We start from the raw sequence: 21,043 nt of genomic DNA on the forward strand, positions 1-21,043 counted from the left end.
TTGGCTAACAAAACAAAGGGTAAACGTCCGATTGTTGAAGAGAAGAAATCGAAGCTCAATGTGGAGGAGCAAATGGTTGAAGAAATTTCTAGTGAAAAAGCTAGTGCCTCTGCCGAAGTTTGAACAGAGGTTGGTTTTCAGTTTCATTTTCGTTTCCCCCCATTTTAAACATTTTCTTGTATTTCCATTTCATCGTTTTGGTTTTTTCTGGTTTGTGATATTTTAGGTTTTTCATTTTAAAATTTCGTTTGGTTTTCTTTGGATTTTTAGGACTTTATTTTTGTTTAATCAATTTTATTTTGTTCTTGGGTTTGGCATTTTAGTTTGTTTCTTATTATTTTCGTTCCATTTTTGTTGTGTTTTATGTTCTGTTTGTGTTTCTAGTTTTTTTTAGATATTTTGAAACATTTGTTTTTGTTTTAGTGTCTCTAATCAGTGGGTTTTAGTTTTTTTTTTTTTTCTAGTTTTTTAATAGTTTAATATGTTTATGTATGATGTGTTTTGGGAATATTATTAGGTATAGTTGTTTGCTGTTCTTTTTTAGGTAACAATTCGATTTAGATGTTTGTAGTTTATATATAGTGAGATATATCTTATCGTTTGTTTTTAGTTTTTTTATAGTTTTATTATAGTTTGTATACTTGTTTATTTACAATTTATATTTGTTAATAAACTATAATAAAACTAAAATGAAACTATTAAGAAACGTTTAAATTTATTTCAGAAACTAACTATTTCTCAAAGTGTTTTCTCCTTTTCTTATTTCCAAAATAAATTCTTGCAAACAATTGAATTAAACTAATATAAAATAATGATAAATCAACTTGAAAAGCCACAACACTTAATTCAATTTAATATAGTTGCGTTTTATTTGAATCAGATCAATTGAATTAATAGTTGTATTTTTCTCGTTTTGGTTTCATTTTGGTTGTTGTTTTGAAACGAGCGCGTATTTTCATCTTTATGGTGAAGGCTTAGTGCATGTGGTATTTTTGTAAATATTACTGGTGGAACTGTATTTGTTTGGGCAGATAAAATTTTTGTAATTTTTTTTCCTTTTTTGTATTTTTTTGTTTTTTTCCCTTATAATCCATTTTTTTAATAATAATATATAATATTTTATAGTAATTGTTTTATTAATATTTATAAGATTTCTAATGATTTATAATTTTATATTACCGAAAATTATTTTGATAAATATTCCCTGTTTATAAAACACATAACAAAATAATTATTTTATATTTTCGACGTAATAAATTAATTAATATTGTAAATAATTATATTATATATCTTTATATCTATAAAAAAAAATTATAATTTATCTATAGGCCAAACGTAAGAACACAATAAAGAGAAAAAAAAAACACACACAAAAAAAAGTTCATATAAGTCATAAAAAAAAGTTAAATTATCCGCAAGAAAAATTAAACTGTTGTTTTTTTTTTTTTTGAAAATAACTGTTGTTAGTAATTAATAACTAAATTATTAATTATTAGAAAAAAACTTGTAAGACTAAATTGTTATGGTTTTCAAAATTTAATGACTCATCCAATAAAAAGAAAATTAAATACTTAATTACCAAAAAAAAACTTTTCAAGGACTGAATGAACTATGTAGAGAAACTATACCATGTATAACAAATTTGACATTATATTCTTTCCAAAAACATTAATACACGCAATGGCATAACTATATAGAAAAGCTATACCGTGCATTGTATAACAAATTTGACAAAAATTATCCAGCCTTCTATCCACAAGGATCTATTTTCTTTTTCCTTTTCTGTTGTAATAAAAAAAACCCAATTATTATTATGTTAATTTATTGAAAATGTGGGAATTATAATTTGTCAAATAATCAGTAGTAATATTATGTAAATTTACACTAAAAAGGGTTGGTTCATTTATATAGTTTAAAGTTATTTTTTTATTTATACGATAAAATTGGTATAAATTATAATTGTATGGTATTTTATTGTAAATACTTTAATGGCATTTCACACAGTAACTCAAATCGCAACACTCAATTTACAATTTACATCGTAATTCATGCAGCAATTCAAATTGTAACTTAACTCAGTTCGCAATCTACATTACCTTAGGAAACACCCCATGTTCAAAAGAAAAAGTAAAGTTAAAAAAATGTGTAATTTACCATAGAGTAATAAAATGTGCAAAACAGATTTTTGGTGTAAAAATTTCTAGAGTAATTCCCACGTAATAAAAGAATTTTTTGAAAATAAAAATTAAAATAATAATAATAAAAATTATTTCATATACTAATTTTTTTAATTTTTTTTTTTTTTTTTAAATTTACAGGTTAAGTTTCTAAAGTGGTTTCTCTGTTAATTTTTATGTGGATTGCTATATAATTTTTAGTTGCGATTTAAATTACTCTGATAATTACAATAGGGATTTCTAGGTAGAATTTGGTAAAAATATGAAAATAAAAATGTTAGTGTTAAAAAGAAAAAGACCCTAAAAATGAGGTATTAGGATGCATGTCAAATTTTCGTTTCATATGATATTTATTTTCTACCTTTTAGAAAGAATTTTCCTTTAGGATTCATTGAATAGTATTCACGCCCTCCCATTCAAAATAAATTTAATATTAAATCCACCATTCAAAGTTCAAACACTTCAAGAAATTTAAATTGATGGATGAACTTGTTAAGTTTTTTTTTTTTTTTGTCAGAATTTGTTAAGTTTTTCTGAATATTAGCTCCAAAAAGAAAAATACTTCAGAACTTTAACATTTAAGGTAAAAAATAGTTAGGAAAGAAAATATATGGAAAAATCTATATAATAGACTAAAAATTTGAAAAAAATTTACAAAAAATATATCAGCACAAAAAAAAAATTATTTTTACTTTTTGAATTTTTTTATTTACAAAAATATATTTTCAATAAAAATAATAAAGTATTTTTTTTTATTTGTTTTATAATCAGCAATTTTTTCCCCCGAATTTTGACATATACCAAATCATACCCCTGAATTTTTTTGGCTGATAAAAATTACCCCTGAACTATTGAGATTATTAGATTTAAGGAATTTTGTCTAATTTCATTCAATTTTACTGTTTCAGTGATTGTTTATGTACTAAAACATGCTCCCCAGACTTTAATATCTACCAAATGATGCCCCTCAAACTTTAATATGTACTAAATCATGCCCCTTAAACTTTCATCCATGTTAGAATTTTTTTACTAAAATTAGACAAAAGTCCTTAAATTTAACAATCTTAATAGTTCAGGGGAAATTTTTAACGGCCAAAAAAGTTCAGGAGACATAATTTTGTACATGTTAAAGTTCGGGGAGGAAAAATTGCTAATTAGCCTAGTTTATTTATACTTCTTATGAGATTTTTTTAGTTGTTTTATAGTTCATTTATAGTTGTCGTAGGGTTAGGTTATTTTTTAATTTATTTTTTTTACTTTTTACTGAACAAAGTGTATATTTATAATTTTAAAACTTTGTAATAATAATTTTGTAATTAAAAATTTTAAGCAAATTATAAATAAAACATAAAGTATTTTTGTTCTCAATATACTAGAATCTCGTGTATTTATATTTATTTTGATACTTTATTATATTAGAGGACAATTATGGAGGTTGTGTTTAGTCATTACAAACTTATGAATGCAATTTAAAATATATAAATAGTTAGGAGTTGGATTTGGACCCAACCGATTTAATCTTTGAGAAATGCTAAAGAGCACTATTTATAGTGCCTAGCATTTTATGAAGCGTTATATCGCTATTAGTACAATTCAATTTGGGTCCTATTTATTTTAACTGAATAAAAATTATACAAAACTGATAACTAATTATAAGATATCATTTTATAGAAGTGCTAGACATTTTGGTACTTCATAACAATGCTCTTATTTATTAAATGTTAGATTTTGTCAACTGATCTAATCCAATTAAATTGAGTCAACTGATCCCATCCGATCCAATCCATGCATTGGATTAAATCAATTCTAACTATTAGATGTAGTGACTCGTTTTCTATTAAATTGGAGTGGACCCATTTATTTATTTTTAGCCAATTTCACTAAAAAGAAAAATATATTTATACAAAATTTAATTTTCATAATAATAAAATACAAATATATAAAAAAAAAAATTAATAAATACATTTTAATTCGTTAAATTTTTTTTAAAAAAAAACATACAAAGAAATACATAAAAATAATAAATATTTATTTGTTTATATGTTTTTAAAATATATTTATTAATGTTATAAATATGTGATATTTTATATTTGAATTTTTTTATGTAATTGTGTAAGCATATATTAGAATTTAAAAACATATAAATTTAATTGGATGACAACTCGTTAATAATTGAATAGGTTTGGATATCGAATTTTATTAGATGAGTCGTAATTGATTAATCGGTTATAATTAGATTGGATGACTTTTTGCACACTCGGAGAGAGTAAAGTAATTACGAAAAACGGAAGCAATACTCATTAGTAGTAGTAGTTTCTTTACAAGGTGTGTGTAGTTAATGACACTTGGGTTTGAGTTGAGTATATAGTTCAAGAAAATGCATTGGCTTCAGTCTCAGCACGAACCAAGCTAGCATATGCCCCATTAACATGGGAAGCCATGAGTGTGTCATGGCTACCATACTCAGTCACCTTACCATTGGTCACCACTGCTATCATATTAGCTTCTCTAATGGTTGAAAGCCGATGAGCCACTACAATGGTGGTGGTTCGCTTGGAAAGTTTTCTCACTGCCTCTTGGACATGTTTTTCTGATTCTAAGTCCAATGCACTACTTGCTTCATCAAGTAGTAGTACCTTTGAATTTTTCAATATGGCCCTTGCTATGGCTATCCTTTGCTTTTGACCACCTGATAGTTGAGCACCACTCTCTCCAACCTTACATAAAAAGAACAATATTATCTCTTTCATATAATACAAGTCTTCTTTTATGCATTAAATATAATAAGAATGGAATTTAATTAGTAGTACCTGAGTTTCATAACCTTGAGGGAGGCCACTGATGAATTTGTGAATGTAAGCTTCCCTTGCAGCATTTTCAATCTCACCCCATGAAGCCCCTGGATTTCCAATTGCAATATTCTCTCTTATAGTTCCAGCAAACAAAGCAGGTTCTTGACTCACTAAAGATGTTTGCCTCCTTAACCATTTAACATCAATCTCTCTTATGTCCACACCCCCAATCATCACTTTTCCTTGGTTTGGATCATAAAACCTTTGTACCAACCATACTACTGTTGATTTTCCTGAACCACTTCCCCCCACCAATGCCACCATACTACCTCCTTTGACCTTTAAACAGAAGTCTCTCAACACAATCACATCAGGCCTAGATGGGTATGCAAAAGTTACCATTTTGAGCTCAATATCAAATGGTTTCGACTGATCAATCTTCTTACCCTTCTCTCTGTTACTTCCAATCAATGGCCTCCGGTTGGTGATACTTAAAACAGCTGGAATTGCTGTAGCAGCCATTGAAGTGTCTGGTGCGAGCCCAACAAGTTGTCCTACAGAAAATGAGCTCAGAACAAGAATGAGGAAAATCTTATAAACTACACCAAAGTTTGTTTCCTTTTCTTTTACAAGATATGCCCCAAACCAAAGAGTTATGGTATATGCTACATACATGGAGCCTTGAGATGCCCCAAGTATGAGGCCTAGAATCTGTGTCTTTCTAACAGATTTTTGTTTTGGTTCTGATAAAGCTAGATCAAATGACTTAATTAGTTGTTCCTGAGCTGAAAATGTTATGACAGTTCTTATATTTGAGACTGCTCCAGAAGCAATATTGCTAGCTTTTGCATATGCTTTGTTGTCGAGTCTTGGTCCAACATTTATGATCAAGTTTATGTAGTTTGCACCAAGGGTGAAGGGAGTGAGAACAGCAGCCAAAAGGGTTAGTTTCCATTCAAGATAAAAGCATACACCAAGGCCTACTGCAGCTGAACTCAATCCCATTAACAAGACTGAGAAACGATCTCCAAGGGCTGATCGAAAGCTTACACAATCAATGGAGAGCCTAGAGACAAGTACTCCGGTAGAATTCTCTTCAAAATCAAACCAACCAGGTTCTTGTTTCAATATTGATCTAAATAAGAGATCTCTAACTCTCACTGTGAGCTTTGTTCCAGCCCAACCACATAAACCTTGTTGTCCAGTCATGGAGATTATACACCCAAAACCAAGCCCAACAATTATCAAACAAAGATGCCCAACTTTTCTTTTAATCTTGTCTGGTTCATTAGCAAAGTAAACCTCAAGGGCTTGTCCCAGAGCTAATGGGAAAGCAGATAGAATTGCACCTGCATGCATACCTAAAATGAATCCTAAGATGAGTATTACAAGCTCTGGTCTTTGCAACTTCCATAAATCATTTAACTTATAGTTTCTTTGTTTTGGTTTTTGTTGTTGTTCTTCTTCTGCTTGAATTTCCTTTTGCATAGATTTGAAGTTCTTTGACACTGATACTTCGTACAAATACTTTGATCTTGATATGTCATGTACTGATTTGTCATAAGCAGGAAACTGCATAACCTTCGCGCTATCTTTTACTTCAACTGTATTTTTCGAGGCTGCTTCAGAAGCAAGCTTGATAAGGTTATAGTAGGCGCCAGCTTTTTCCATTAGCTGACGATGATTACCAATCTCAGCTACGGAGCCACGCTCAAGAACAGCAATGACATGAGAATTTTTCACAGTAGCTAGCCTATGAGCAATGACAATGGTTGTTCGGCCTAAAGAAATCTTGTCAATTGCCTGTTGGACTATAATCTCAGACTCGGGGTCTAGAGCGCTAGTAGGTTCATCCAACAGAAGAATTGTAGGGTCTTTAATCATGGCTCGAGCCAATGCAATGCGCTGCTTCTGACCACCCGAAAGTTGGGTTCCCCTGTCTCCAAGCTGCCACACAAAGTGAACATTTTGAGTAAAAAAAAACAACCTCACAATTGAGTATTGACATGGTTGTATCACTGAGAGCTTATGCATATTATTAGTGTGTCTTTGTAAGGACAAACATGCCTATGAGATCTATCATCAATGCATCAATGGTTTTGATATGACTAAAGCCTATGTTCTTAGCATTTCTCTTGATATTTTTGTCTAGGAATATTAGTAAACTATGTTATTGAAACCTGAGTGTCATAGCCTTGTGGAAGAGTAGAAATGAATTTGTGAGCATTGGAAGCTATACAAGCTGCAATGGCCTCTTTCTCTGTGCAATTCTCCTTTCCCATCATCACATTTTCTAGAATAGTAGTGGCAAAGAGAACAGGTTCCTGGCCCAGCATACCTATCTGACCTCTTAGCCACTTAACTTGCAGTGACCTTAAGTCATGACCATCCAGGGTGACTATACCTGCCCAATAAATTAAAAACAAGAGTAATTTCAGCTATGTATTGATTTGTTCCTTGTCTACAATAAAAGATTGTTGTATCAGAAAGACGAGTAATTACCCTTGTTGGGGTCATAGAACCTCTCAATTAGAGCAAAAAGGGTAGACTTGCCACCACCACTAGCGCCAACCAGCGCAAAGCTCTTCGAAGCAGGAATTACTAGAGTAAAGGAGTTGAGAATTTGAGCATCTGGACGAGAGGGGTATGCAAAGCTTACATCTTTAAACTCAATCCTTCCTCGGGATTTTTGGAGGATTCTTCCCACTGGGTTGTAGGGATCTATCTCGGGAACTCTGTCAATGACTTCAAAAACTCGGGCTGCAGCCACAGTACCTTGAGCAAATTGAGCAAAATATGACAATGACAATGCCAAGCCTCTGCAGTTCGCAACATCTTTCATTAACAATCACACTATTATACAACAATCAAAGATGGTTAATCTACAAATGGTGCATTAGCAATAATGAAGTTTTTATTACCTTCCTCCTAGATTAACACCAAAGAAGCAAGCAATGGCAGCACCTCCAGACAACTCTTTTCTGGCAACCAAAATAGAGCCATACCAAAAAGCCAATGCCCATGTTGAATATGTAACCAAATAGATAACTCCCACACCTGCACCCTTAGCAAATCCAATTTTTGCTCCAAATGGGATTGATTTGTTCAACAATTCAGAGTATTTTTCAGCCAAATGATCTTCTGCCACAAACGAGAATACAGTTCTGATTGAACTGATAGCTTGTTCTACTACACTACCGGCTTTTCTATATGAAACCTTAAACAAAAGAGAGCACAAAATATTAATTTATAATAATAAAGCTATTGAAAACAATATGTTGTTGTTATGATATTCGTTTCTTCCTTTTACCTCTTCTTTTGATGTTAGACCAACATAAACAGCCTTGTAAGCAATACCACAAAACATCATTAGGGGGATGACAGAAAAGACTACTAGAGATACTTTCCATGACCGTGAAAACCCAACTGCGTATCCACAAATGAAGGTAAATATATGGTGAACGAAGTGTGCCATCTGCAATAAAAGATTTTCCAATTGAATCAGAGTTGATAATAAACTTAAGTGCTACATATAGGAATAAAAATTATCTTTCTCTAAAGGATTATTTAGTTTTGAAAAGACCTTTTCTCCCATGACTTCTTGGATTTGAGCAACATCACTTGAAATTCCATGCATTATATCACCAGTACTGATTTGTGTATCAAAAAAGGCAACATCTTGTCTCAAAACTGCTTTCAAGTATTTTTTTCTTATCCTTTGTGCTGATCTCTCCCCCACCAATCTCCAACATGTTATCTCTGCCAATTTAGTCATAATAAGAAAAGCAGTAACAAATTTCAATAATCCTAACAACTAATCAAAGCTAATATACAATTTCTTATAAAGAAAACCAACCATTGTGCAAAAAAGAAAATGAAATCTTACCCATGAAAGCTCCAACTGCCACTAATGCTGCTAGTCCCATCATAAACAAGCATATCTGAAAATGAAATTCAAAATCATTTCTAAAGAAAATCTAAATTCACAATCAAGATTTTAGAACAACAATCAACTTTTTTCATACCCTAAGGACATCTTTCATCATTTTATCAGTATCCAAAGAATCTTCAGCAATTTTATTCACAAACTCTCCAAAGAGATAAGAGTACCAAGGAAGTGAACCTCCATTTATAAGAGCCCCCAAACAACCCAAAATAATAAGAACAATATCCCACTTGGTTGAATACTTAAACAAGCTCAATAGTCCAACTGTCTTAGCTGGGCCATCATCATAATCATCATCATCATCATCTTCTTCTTCTTCTTCCTCCTCTTCTTCACTATCTGAAACTCGTCCAACATCAATACCAGACTTATCATGACCGTATTGAGAAGCAGAAGGCCAAGAATCATAGTCATGTCCTTGTTCATCTTCTGGTATAGCGAAATTAACTATACTAAGCTCATCTGTACTAGCCAAAGGCTTAGCTTTTGTACTTAACTTGCTCTGTACGCCACGACCAAAAGCTTGACCAACAAAGCTTTGAAGCTCAATCCTGCCACCATGAAAGCCGGAATAATCGTACTGTGAATTCATCGAAGTTCCGAGGCCACCATTATTTGTTCGAGAAAGATAGTAATCATTGGCCGAACGACGAACTACGTTGGGAGTGGCGGTCCATGGGCTAAGAACAGAGCCCAGGTTGTGGTTTTCATGCCATCCACTGGGCTCAAACTGCCAAGATACCTCACTTTGCCATGACACGTCATTGTCGGAGGCAAACGGCGTGGTGGGCACCGGAGTTGGGTGGCGGAATCTTCTTCCGGCAGGCAAACCACTTGGGTAGTATTGAGAGCTAAATTGAGTGAAAGAGCTAGAAGTTGCATAGTGTGAGTTGACAGGAGTTGGGTGACGGCGACGGCGGCGACTGTCACTGTTGCGGTTACGGTGACGGTGAGTTGAGTCAGCAACAGAGCTGTTAAACTCAAAGGAAGAATCAGCCATGGCATGAAAATGTATGGCAGAATGGAAATGAAGACAGTCGAAGTATAAATTGGTTAGAAAGGAAAAAGAAAACAGAGAAAAAGTTGGAACTTGCAAGTGTGATCAAGTCCAAAAATTCCAGCTTTAGGAGTCAAACAATAACTTTGCTGAATCCGCCATTCTTATTTTTGGTTCTATTGAGATTCTAATTCAGATACGTATATATGCATTGGTGTTATAATTATTGTTATCGGATAAAATTTTGTAAGAATACTAGACATTGTACCTTATTCTTCTTCTTCTTATAGCAATGTTGGTCTTTATGATTATTTAATTATTTTGATTTAAATATACATATATACGTGACTAGTTAGATGAATTGTAATCATCAACGAACCTGATTGGATTGCAGGCCAAAGGGGGACGCCGGCACACATAATTCTCAACGTGGCTCCTGTACGTTGCTTTGTTTATGTAATAAAAATGTCCAATAATATATAATTTATATATGATATGTATGTGTGTGATTTCTATTATAGTTATATATGTCAACATAACACAGAAGCAATGATTCTCTATTTGTTATTATAGTTGGGTTTGTTGTTTTTCTTTCATCATTTTTAGCTGTAGGTTGATTTAATATTCTTATTTATGCAAGTATAGAAAAAGCCTAAAATGAGTTTGATAATGATGAGAAACGTCTTCAGAAACGTTTAATAATGATGAAAAAGCCTGAAATCCAATCCATTATTCTTATCAAGTGTTTTTGTGTTCCTTCACCGATGGAACTTTCCCACTCAACATTTGACTTCTAAAGTTTATATCTTCATATAACCGTCCTACCTAACAGACACAAGATAATAACCATAACAAAATAATTTCAAGTGTCCAAGAAGGAAAACTACAACTAACAAACGAACAAATTGAAAAAAACGATGAGCTGAATAATATAGCAAGAGCAGGTATATTAATAAGAAATGATGAGTTGAAAAAATAGTTTCATGTCTTTACAAGCTATATCATCTCTCACTTCTTAAAAATGTCACCAATGCTGATTTTAACTAGATATACATCACACAAAACTAGAAGTAACAAGGAGAAAGAATGCCTCTTTTAACTACCAAAAATCACAATTACATTACGCCAATAAGCGACTCATCAATGTTCAGAAAAAATATACACCATATTTGGACACAACACTATTAAGATATGATCATATATATGACTAACTAAATGACCACAAAGGCCTCGAAAATCCAGTAAGATATACATAATTCCATCGTGGATCTTATACCCATCGTCGTGTCATCCCTATCTCAAGCTTTTGATATTTATTATATCATCCTTTACACCCTAACTTGTCTGAAGATCCATAGCCTTGCTGTTTTGTGGTTACTCATCTTGGCTTTGATTCACTTCCTTTGCCTCGGAACGAAGAGAGCGAGAAGAATGAGCGTGGAGCTGTTAACACAAAAAGAAAAAGGAAATTAAGTACAAAGTTAAAAGAATTCTAGGCAATCTGTAAACATAGAAAGGGGTAATTACTTATTATGTGAAAAAAAGAAAATACCATGCTCAATGTATTCGCCTTCGTTGTTGAAGCTGTCGTCGGAAGGCCCCTGAAAGAAGCCCATTCTTGACTTCCTTAAGTCCTCTGATGATCGATTGGCAGGATCTCGGCCATCTTCTGTATCATCATCACCTTCAGAAGTCGTAGCAGAGATCCAGTCGACTAAAGTCTCAGTTCCACGAGTTTTTCTTCCAAACTTTAATAGCCGTTTGAAACCTTTAGTCATGTCCTTGCGGGATTGATTGTGGGATGAGTTAGAAGCAATAATAGGCTTCTGAGCACTTCCCCATTTCTTCCTCATTCTAGCTGCATCAGCCTCTGTTTGAGCAAGACCATGAGAATTCCAAGAAGCAGGGCTCCCAATTGGAGAGTCCACTGAAGCATCAATGTCAGAGGTTTCATGTGGGTAAGAAAATGGAAGGTGATTGCGTGAATTCCAAGAAACAGGGCTTTCTCCAGGTGAGTCTTGAATAGACCCTACAACATGAAATGCTGAAGGAATAGCAGCAGGTAATTCTGCAACTGAAGCAGCTTGAGAAAGTGACCTTGTAAAATCACCATTATCAAACTCAGAATTACCAGACTTATCGGATCCCTGACTCAGCCTTGATTTTCCATTATTTGCACAATCATCAACCTCTGTCGTTTCAATATCAATCTCTTCGTCTTCGTCTTCGTCTTCTTCCTTAGCTACGTCCACAAACTCATCTGCCTCAGAGCCCAATTCATCAAATTCTTCATTTTCGAGATTTTCTAATGCCACTGAAGCTTTCAACTTGGCAATACTAGCTCCAGAACCAGGACCTATGCCATTACCCTTCCTAAGATATGATTTTGTCTCCATGCTTTTCTGAAACTTGTCATATGGACTAGACTCAGTTTCTTCTTTATCGTATTTCAACGGTGTCAAAACAACACCTTCAGAGCTCAAAGGAGGCACATCTTTAATATCTGCAGGATTAGCAGAGCTTTTCCTCAAGGACTGGGATCGCCTTGGCTTCTCCTCCTTGAAACTTGGTGCTTCATCAATGGTACTCCTGTTGCGGGCATAGGTTCTCACCTGTGAACGCGTTGGCTTGCTGACTCCAGAAGCAGGCTTTGTGTTTTCTTTTCTGAAATCAGAGAAGTTTGGAACCGACTGTGCCAGAGGATTTTCTGATTGTGCTCTTCGCCTCCCTGAATTGGAGTTAGAAAGTTTGGATGAAGACCTTGGTGCTGGTGCTGGTACTGGTGCTGCCATGGTCCGAGTAGATGAAGACAAATTTCTATTTGGCAAAAGTCTTTTACTTTGAGTGGATCTGGAAGAGCCATCTCCCGGAGATGCTTCACGAAGAAATCTCTCTTGACCATAAAACTTTTGTCCTGGAAACTCAGAAAGGTCTTCCTCATCTTCTTCGCTTGGAAATGAATCCATTGACTGTTTATTCAGGAAAACCTCATCATCATTAGGAAAAATTGAATGAAGAACCCAAATATCACTTGACAGTATTTCAAATATTAATAAACAAAGAGCGATAGAGAAAGAGAGGAATGAATTTAAAACTCTTCCAGTTCTAAGATTTAACTCAAGATTACTTAAAGCATAACTTGATTTATACCTTCTCTCTCTTTAAACTAGAAGTAAGATTAAAAGATCTGAGCTTCTCAGCACGCCGACGAGCAGTAGATACAGGATCCTGTCTGTCTGCTGACCCTGAAAACTTGGCCATCAACTCAGCTCTACTTTTCTCAAGGCTTTCCTGCATGGCCATCAACTTGGCTTCCTTCTCCACTCTTTTAGAACCCCATTCTTCTTTCAACTTAGCATTCCTTTTCTGCATGTATTTGTCATAAAACTTTCCCCTAGAATCATCAGAAAAACTAAGATCAGAGAAATTCTGCCTCAGAGAATCCCCGGAATCATGGTTATTTACCAACTTGCTTGGTGGTGGTGTATTAAACATTGCCACATTACTAGATCCGCTGGTTGATTCCATCACCATGCTTTTCTCAGGTAATTGTAAGGAAGTATCCTCTGGTGCCAGTTTTTTGTACTGCGAATCTAAACCCACTTCTTCTGGCATGTCAGTGGGTTTACTTCTCCTAGCAGAACTAGACTGATCCCCAGGAACTCGAAGCTTGTGTTCTGCATACAGCTTTTCAAGTTCATTTGCCTTCATCTTAAGCTCATCGTTGCGCTCCTGATTTCCTTTAGTCTGCCTTACTCTCTGCACCTGCTCAACTGGCTGTTTTGACATTATACCCGAACTCTCTTGATTTACTGAGACCTTTTTAACTTTAAAATCTAATTTGCTCTCTTCGTTTGCCAAACTGCTTTCGTTCCTCCGGATCTGGGATTTCTGTTTCTGTTCATCATTAGAAGAAACCTGTTTCTGGAATTTCATTTTCTGAACTCCAGAGTCTTCAGGTTTTAGTTGTTGCTTACCTGACGATATTAAGTCCACTTCACCCCCCTCAAGCCCTCGAGCAGGTGATGATCTCCATTGAGGCTGAAAAGGAAGCTGATCTCCCTCAAGCCATTTGGGCTGGATTGAGGATGGTTCCTTAAGTTTTAGTCCACTACCAGATTCAAACTGTCCAGAAGAAGAGCGAGAATGACTCTGGAAATTCCTTGTACGTGACTGAATTACAGGCTGATCAACTATTTCCAAATCATTCACTTTATTCACAAATCCACCAGCAGATGATGCATCCCCCACCTTGCTTGCTAGACTTACAGTCTGTACCCGAACACCGGCCTGATTTTTAACTCCAACACCCGCTTGATCTTTAAACACACCGCTCCTATCTTCACTATTAAATGAATTCTTTAACTTCTCCAAAGAAACCTTCTGATCGTTAGCAACCATTTCTGCTCTTGAAGTATAATACTTGAGTTGGGTCTGAGAAACAACCTGGTCCTTAGAATTAGTCCATCCCTTGGATCCTGATTCCTCCTCTATACCTGAAGAAACCACAGCCTGGGTGTGGCCCTCAGCTTGTTCTTTTAACCCAACATCGCCAACTCCGACCGAACTGCTCAAGTTTTCACTTTTAGATGAAGAAGTTGAACCACTATTCAATCCCTTCTGATCCTTACCTTCAGAACCAACCAATATTATATTATTACTATTAGACTTAGCTTGAGGAATAGAGGAAGCAGAAGAGGGTGTACACAAGGGACTATCTATATCCTTCTTCTCGCTCAAATCAATACTCATGTCGCTTGTGCCGCTCCATCTTCGCAGAACAGCCTTCTCAACCCCAACAGGTGCTGATGACACATCCGAGGAGAGTCTCCTGAGTTCCACTGACTTGCCAACAACAGGTTTTCCAGCACTACCGCTGCTGCTAGTAGATTGCTCTTTCTGCTTGTTCTCAAAAAGGTTGATACGATCCTGAACACTCAGTCGCCTGACATGATGACCCACTGGACTGGGAGAAGAAGATGACTCAGTCAGAGCCTCCTCCTTTTTCTCCTTCTCTAACGGTTGGTGGGTTTCTTCTTTCACTTCGTTTTTTCCGTTTACGTTGCTTATTGTAGGAGAAGAGGAGGTGGGTTGCTGACAAGTGGCAAGTCTTGATTGGTCCAGGTGGGCTTGGGATGAATCCAGTTGTTGCTGGCTCTTGTTTTGGGGGCAAGAAGAGTCTTCAGTGGGGTCCTCGATGGACATGTCAGACCCATAAGATGATCTTACGGCTCTATCATCATCACTACCTTGTATCCATTGGTTGATTACATCGGGTCTTCTTTGACATAGAGATATAAATTTGGAACAAGCTTCGCTGCACAAATTTTTTAAAATAAACAATTTAATTGTAAAATATATTTATATATATATACATTATAATAAAAATATTTAAGTTGGAATGTATTTGGGTCAGACGTAAAATGCAGTTCAGATTTATAAAATTGGAAAAGACTTCTTCAACTGCCGTACCTGCAGTGTTTTGACAGGTAACCTTAGCTTTTTCTACAATGTTAGACTATGTATCATATTCCCTTAGACTTTAACTAATGGACCCATTTAAGTAATCAACAGCCAAAGGGCTCAAAAGAAAAAACACAAAATCAGTCTACTTATCCATTTTGCTTCATTGAAAGGGAAAATATAAAATTCAAGTTCATATGATTTTAGTTGTTATTCCGTGACCAACTCATTTGAGTTATTAAACATTTTTGCAAAAACACAAAACATAATACAAGAGACAGCTAAACCGGCTTAATTTCCGCTTGTTAATTCACATTAATATTCAATGAAACAACCGATAACTGCACTAAAACAAAAGTACCCAAGTGCGTAATACCCTCATTGGTCATTGGGTGGTAAGTGCTCAATTAAAGTGGTTAAGTACACCCTCTTTGACATAGTGATATTGTTACAATCTCATTTCAAAGCCATTAACCTGGCATTCCTAAAGGGAGAAAACCAAACTGAAAAAAGTAACACGGGAATTCATGTTGCCATGATTAATGCAAAGTTGCAGTGACTCTATCCTAGCCATTTCTATTAAATCTCACCAGCTAATCCCTCCCTAGAAGAAAGACCAATATACAAGAATATGACCATAGTATGAGTTTTCAGGTTCATGACATACAAGTATAGATGTGCATTGACATTGAGGTGAGTCAACAAATGCAAAAGTGCATGCAGAAAAGAGAAGTGAGTGTATGGGTTTAAAAAATAAGATTTACGTGAAGGTGGGATATCCCAGAGCTCTTACTTCAAGCGGTGGGCACCAAATCGATCTGCAAAGACTTGGAGATCAGAAATTGTATCAGGATTGAAACCAGCAGCAGATGAACGAGTATAAGCTGTGATTAAGTCCTGCCTAACTGCAGTAAGCCGTACATCAATAGCTCGTAATAGCTCTCTCCTGCATGAAAGATAGAGTCAGAAAAGAAAAGCACAGATAACATGGAAAACACCTAGAAAGGAAATACAATGATACATCATAATACTGAAAAACAGTATGTATAGAAAAAAGACTTGCATATATGATGCAGATTGCCATAAATGAAGCAATTAAAAAGAAAAAAAAAACTAGAAGCTTTACTTTGTCGCATCCGCAGCTGCTGTAATTCCTGTTGCATCCCCACCTGAGGTAAATTGGATAACATTATGAGTTATTGTAGAGTACAACTTGGATCAGAGTGGTAGGAGTAATCAATTTAAACCAAGAAGATCCAACCTATAATACTTGTAAGCAAGCAAGAAAGCCAAGTCATTTAAGCATTAAACATTTTCATTCATAACCAAGTCAGCAGAACCTTTTTCATGTAGCAAACATTTAAAATTGCAGTCACATACTGACTTCTTAACCAAGTCCTTTATGCATCTTGAAAGCATATTACAGAGAAATACTACTCTAACATAAATCTAGAAACGTCTATAACATGACCAAGCAGCTGCATCTGATCCCAAACACAACTCCTAAATCCTAATAGATGGACTAAAAATCAATGAATCTGCTTTTCTTCTGCCTGTACATTCCCATCTTCAAGAGACAAAGTAGGTCCAAACTTGCATACAAACAATTTGGTACTGCTAGCATCAACTATTTCTGCCTTCGGAGCTTCAAGTAAATAAAAAACACTACTTATTAACATTGCATTGAGCATGAAACACGGCAATATGACCAGCTTCTTTTGCCTTTAATACACTCACCCAAGGTCCAAATCACATTGATAATGTAGTAACAATATCCATTCGTAATAACTGATTTCATTTGAACTTTTAAGAACTAATTGATCAAGTCAACTCAATAGAATGGAAAATCAGGATTCTTATTAGGTCTATAAGATTCTTATCAGGATTTTTATTGTTAATATTAGAGAAAATTGTGGGTATAGTGAAGCACATTGTCACAGCTTCAAAGTTTGTAGCTCAATCACTTCATACTCTAACCAAAACATTGAAGGTCAACAGAAAGCCTATGTACTCACTGTCACATACTTACTCAAGAACATTCCCTCCACCAAGATGAAACTTATAGCATCTTGATACCTAGCACATATATAACAAACAACTTTTAGACCAAACAAAAATATAGAAAAAGTCGGTATAATGGGAAAGAAAATTTGTACCAACTCTTCAACCGGTTCAATGGTTGCATCTGTGTAATAATCTCTCTTCCCAGCACTACTCTCAAAAAACACACAGATTTAAACTTTTGATTTTAAGCCTACGTTTAATACATCAACAATATCAGGGAAAGAAGTGGAAGACTTGAACAAAAGGTTGCAAAACTTAAAATAACAAATATCTCCATTAGACTTCTTCAGAGGAAGTGTTGATTTCCTTTTCACTTTTCCAACGACCGAAAAGACAACTCCTCTTAAGAAGTCTTATGGAGATATTTGTTATTACAAGTTTTGCAACCTTTCGTATAATCCGTCCTCTTCTTTCCCAAATATTGCCAATGTACTTATTAGACATGGACTTAAAATCAAGATTAAAGTTTGTTTGCGTTTTTGTGGGAGTAGTGCTAGAAAAAGAGGTTGTTACAGATTTGCAATCACTGAACTGACTGAAGAATTGGTATAGTTCTTCTTTCATACTAAACTCATTATTTTCAACTTTTTCTATAATTTCAATTTGAATGTTTTTGTTTGGTCTAAAAGTTTTTTGTTATATATGTGCTAGGTATGAGAATACTCTTAAGTTTTGTTGTGGTGATGGGAAGGTTCTCGATTACACACAAAGTCACTCCATTGATAATACAATAACAATATAATAAATAATAAACATTTATGAATTCTACATGACCTCCATCCATAATTCCATATATATCACAATTCACTTTCTCTTTTCCATTATTTCAGTCATTTCTCTAGTAATCTTTCATCTTTCGCTAGAACTAAAACGAAGACATTACAACCTCATTTCACTCAAAAATAATACAAAATAATCATTTCGTGGATAAAAGAGCTTGTAAATACTAAGGGTGCGTTTGAAAGTAACTGTATAATTACTAGGTAGTGTAAACAACATAGAAATTACACTATTTTATAATAAAAGGAATGTGTGTTTGGATATGAAGTGATAATTACATAATTACGTAGATAATTAGTAATTACACAAGAACATAATAATTTTTAGTGATAAATATTTCAAATGGAAAGTTTTTAGTAATTACATTTACACAACATAATTACACTTCTCATTGGAGACCATGAGAAATGAATAGTGCAATTAGAACCCCTCAATAACATCCAATTACATAGTAATTGCATGGTTAAACAAAACGTGCCAAATCATGTAATTACCTCCAATTACACCCACATTTAATTCCACCATAGTTATCCAAATGCACAGTAAATACACCATTCAAGTTTCAATGCAGATTCATTTCCCTGGTCAAGAAAATTCCATCTCTCCTAATATTTGGACCAAACTAGTACTAGCTTCAACTATAATTGGTTGTCAAAACAATAATGATGATGATATTCAGCATGCAGGACAACACTCTTATTAAGAGGTGTCTTCGCTAATAATGAAACCATAATTATTGTAATCATAATTATTCTTCTATTTTTCTCTTTTATTCAGCTAACTGCCATGGAATATCTAAACTTTGTATTTTACAATAATTAATGACCATAATAAAATTGAAAGTTAATCTTTCTCTAATCATAAGTCAAAAAGTGCAATCAACTACTTGAATTTGAACAAGAAAAAGTAATGCACATACCCGATCCGCCAGCTTTTTGATCTCCCAAACCCTGATTAAAAGAAGGAAAAACACACACACCGTCAGCAAGATAGCAACAATGAATGGGGGTAAATAATGTAAGTAGTTCTAATTATGACAATAATTACCTGAGAATATATCCTTCGAGCTGACTCCAACTGAGACATTTCTGCATCAAATGTATTAACCAGTTCCAAGACCTCTGGTGTACTGACAAAGCGCACAAATCTGGAAAAAGTTGCAAACCAACTAAAATATGAAACTCATAATGTCATCACATCCACATAAAGGCACAAATAACAGTGTAATAACAAGTGCTAACTTAATTGACTTATAAACACCTTTCAAGTGTTCCTTTAGTGAACCAGGTCTCTGCATTTCTATAGTTCTCAACTTCAAGTTTAATCGACTGAACTGCAAGTGCAACCTGCTCTTCTGCAAACTTTAAATGAGATACAAACGGTTTGACTGATCCTGATGCAAGTTTCTCAGTGTTTCCATTGCCAGAGACCAACAATTCACATCTGTAAGAAACAAAAGCGATTGTATTTTTAACACCTTAATAGGCAAGGTCAGAAGTTAATGACTTGGGATATTGTTCTCACCGTGATCGCTTTGGAGACAACTGGAACACAGCATAATCAAGAGGGGTGTCAGGTTTCATTTTCGACTCTCTGCACTTATCCTATATCTTCTTCCTTCGGTTCATCACCCAGTTGTACTTTCCAGAAGCCCGGAGATCCACTCAATGCTGGCTAGCAATGTCAAAATTCATAGGAAATAAAAGAAACCGTTTTCAGAAGCACACAATAAATTATAAAACACAGTTACAAACCAGTAGGAAGAAGGAAAAGAAAAAACACATTAAAATGTTACCATCCAAGAATAAATAAGAGAACCCACTCAAGTAATTGGCATTTCCAACCATGTAATGTTTTTGGTATAAATCAATTATACATTTAACAAAGTAGATGTCAATCAACTAAAACTCACTAGTTTCAGTACAGAATCTTGATCAATACTAAAGCACCGGATCTAAGTACTACTAATAAACCCTTCTCAAGAAACAAAATGCACAAATACTTGGGCACTTCTCCTAAAATAGTAACTAATGATAAACGGGTGTGTATAAGATATCTACCAGATCTGACTCAAAAACAATCCAAACCCAAAGGCGAAATCAAACCAAACCCATAAAAAGATAAATGCACAAACACGCATAAACCACATTCATATGCTCATACCATATCCGACCAAAACCCAGATAGATAAACACAAAAGTAGAGACAGAAACACATTTTACATGCACAAAAGCAACTAAAGTGGCCCATAAAGACTTTTGTTTTCTTTAAACAAACCCTAAAATCACACTCAAAATGGAAACAAATGTGAACCCGATCGTCGAATTAAAAAAACAAACAAACATACCAGGGATCTTCGATTGCTTAATCGTATTATAGTTTCAAATGGGCACAAGCATTTCACTTTCTCGAACTTTTTTCTCTTTAAAAAATTCCTTTTTCTTCTTCTGGGTCTCTGAGATTAACTAAGTTCTCCAAGTTTTGGCAAGTGGGTTTTTCAAATACTATTTTTATTATTAATCTATTTGACTTGAAGAAACCTTGGCAACAACAATGACGAGAAGAAGAAGACGAAAACGAAGGTTTTTGCTTTACTCATTCCTTCCTACTCTCCAAATGTATCATACTTTATTATTATTTCTTTTCCCTTTTCTCTGCTCTCTCTCTCTCTAAAAAAATACAGTGTGAGGAAGAGAGAGAGTGTGCGAAGTACTTAGTTTGGGCTCCAGACCAAATTTGTCTGTAATCTGTAAAATCTATTACTACGATAACGTAATAGAAAGACAAAAATCTCTTTAGTGGTGAGATGTTTGTTTTTACTATT

General features: G+C 34.4%; 2 protein-coding genes across 3 annotated transcripts; both read right to left on the reverse strand.

Annotated features, from left to right (window-relative positions):
• Nucleotides 1–4,423: 4,423 nt before the first annotated feature.
• Nucleotides 4,424–10,342, reverse strand: LOC115704543 (ABC transporter B family member 19-like). Its single transcript, XM_030631745.2, has 9 exons — nt 8,995–10,342; nt 8,856–8,910; nt 8,553–8,728; nt 8,280–8,444; nt 7,891–8,186; nt 7,472–7,788; nt 7,150–7,373; nt 4,988–6,916; nt 4,424–4,894 (listed from the first exon to the last, which is right to left on the reverse strand). The coding sequence occupies exons 1-9, from the start codon at nt 9,913–9,915 to the stop codon at nt 4,547–4,549; spliced, it is 4,431 nt and encodes a 1,476-aa protein (XP_030487605.2). The 5' UTR covers nt 9,916–10,342; the 3' UTR covers nt 4,424–4,546.
• Nucleotides 10,343–10,839: 497 nt separating this feature from the next.
• On the reverse strand, nt 10,840–21,033 carry LOC115707139 (COP1-interacting protein 7). Of its 2 annotated transcripts, none has more exons than XM_030635002.2 (10): nt 20,567–21,033; nt 19,744–19,893; nt 19,480–19,662; nt 19,267–19,366; nt 19,139–19,169; nt 16,502–16,544; nt 16,169–16,321; nt 13,063–15,229; nt 11,465–12,881; nt 10,840–11,355 (listed from the first exon to the last, which is right to left on the reverse strand). In XM_030635002.2, exons 2-10 carry the CDS (start codon nt 19,800–19,802, stop codon nt 11,291–11,293), a joined length of 4,218 nt encoding a protein of 1,405 aa, XP_030490862.2. In that variant the 5' UTR covers nt 19,803–19,893; nt 20,567–21,033; the 3' UTR covers nt 10,840–11,290. The 2 variants fall into 2 exon arrangements, with proteins under 2 accessions (XP_030490862.2, XP_030490863.2); XM_030635003.2 differs by having other exon boundaries at nt 19,744–19,889; nt 20,567–20,962.
• Between the last annotated feature and the right edge of the window lie 10 nt (nt 21,034–21,043).

The sequence above is a fragment of the Cannabis sativa genome, chromosome 1 (assembly GCF_029168945.1).
Source record: "Cannabis sativa cultivar Pink pepper isolate KNU-18-1 chromosome 1, ASM2916894v1, whole genome shotgun sequence".
Lineage (NCBI taxonomy): Eukaryota > Viridiplantae > Streptophyta > Magnoliopsida > Rosales > Cannabaceae > Cannabis > Cannabis sativa.

Coding starts and splice junctions, on each gene's coding strand:
- LOC115704543 (XM_030631745.2), bottom strand. CDS start 9,915: ATGGCTGATTCTTCCTTTGAGTTTAACAGCTCTGTTGCTGACTCAACT. Junction 8,445..8,552: donor AAGAAGTCATGGGAGAAAAG/GTCTTTTCAAAA, acceptor CTTTTATTGCAG/ATGGCACACTTCGTTCACCA. Junction 8,187..8,279: donor GTCTAACATCAAAAGAAGAG/GTAAAAGGAAGA, acceptor CTTTTGTTTAAG/GTTTCATATAGAAAAGCCGG.
- LOC115707139 (XM_030635002.2), bottom strand. CDS start 19,802: ATGAAACCTGACACCCCTCTTGATTATGCTGTGTTCCAGTTGTCTCCA. Junction 19,170..19,266: donor CTCGAAGGATATATTCTCAG/GTAATTATTGTC, acceptor TCTTTTAATCAG/GGTTTGGGAGATCAAAAAGC. Junction 11,356..11,464: donor AGGCGAATACATTGAGCATG/GTATTTTCTTTT, acceptor TTGTGTTAACAG/CTCCACGCTCATTCTTCTCG.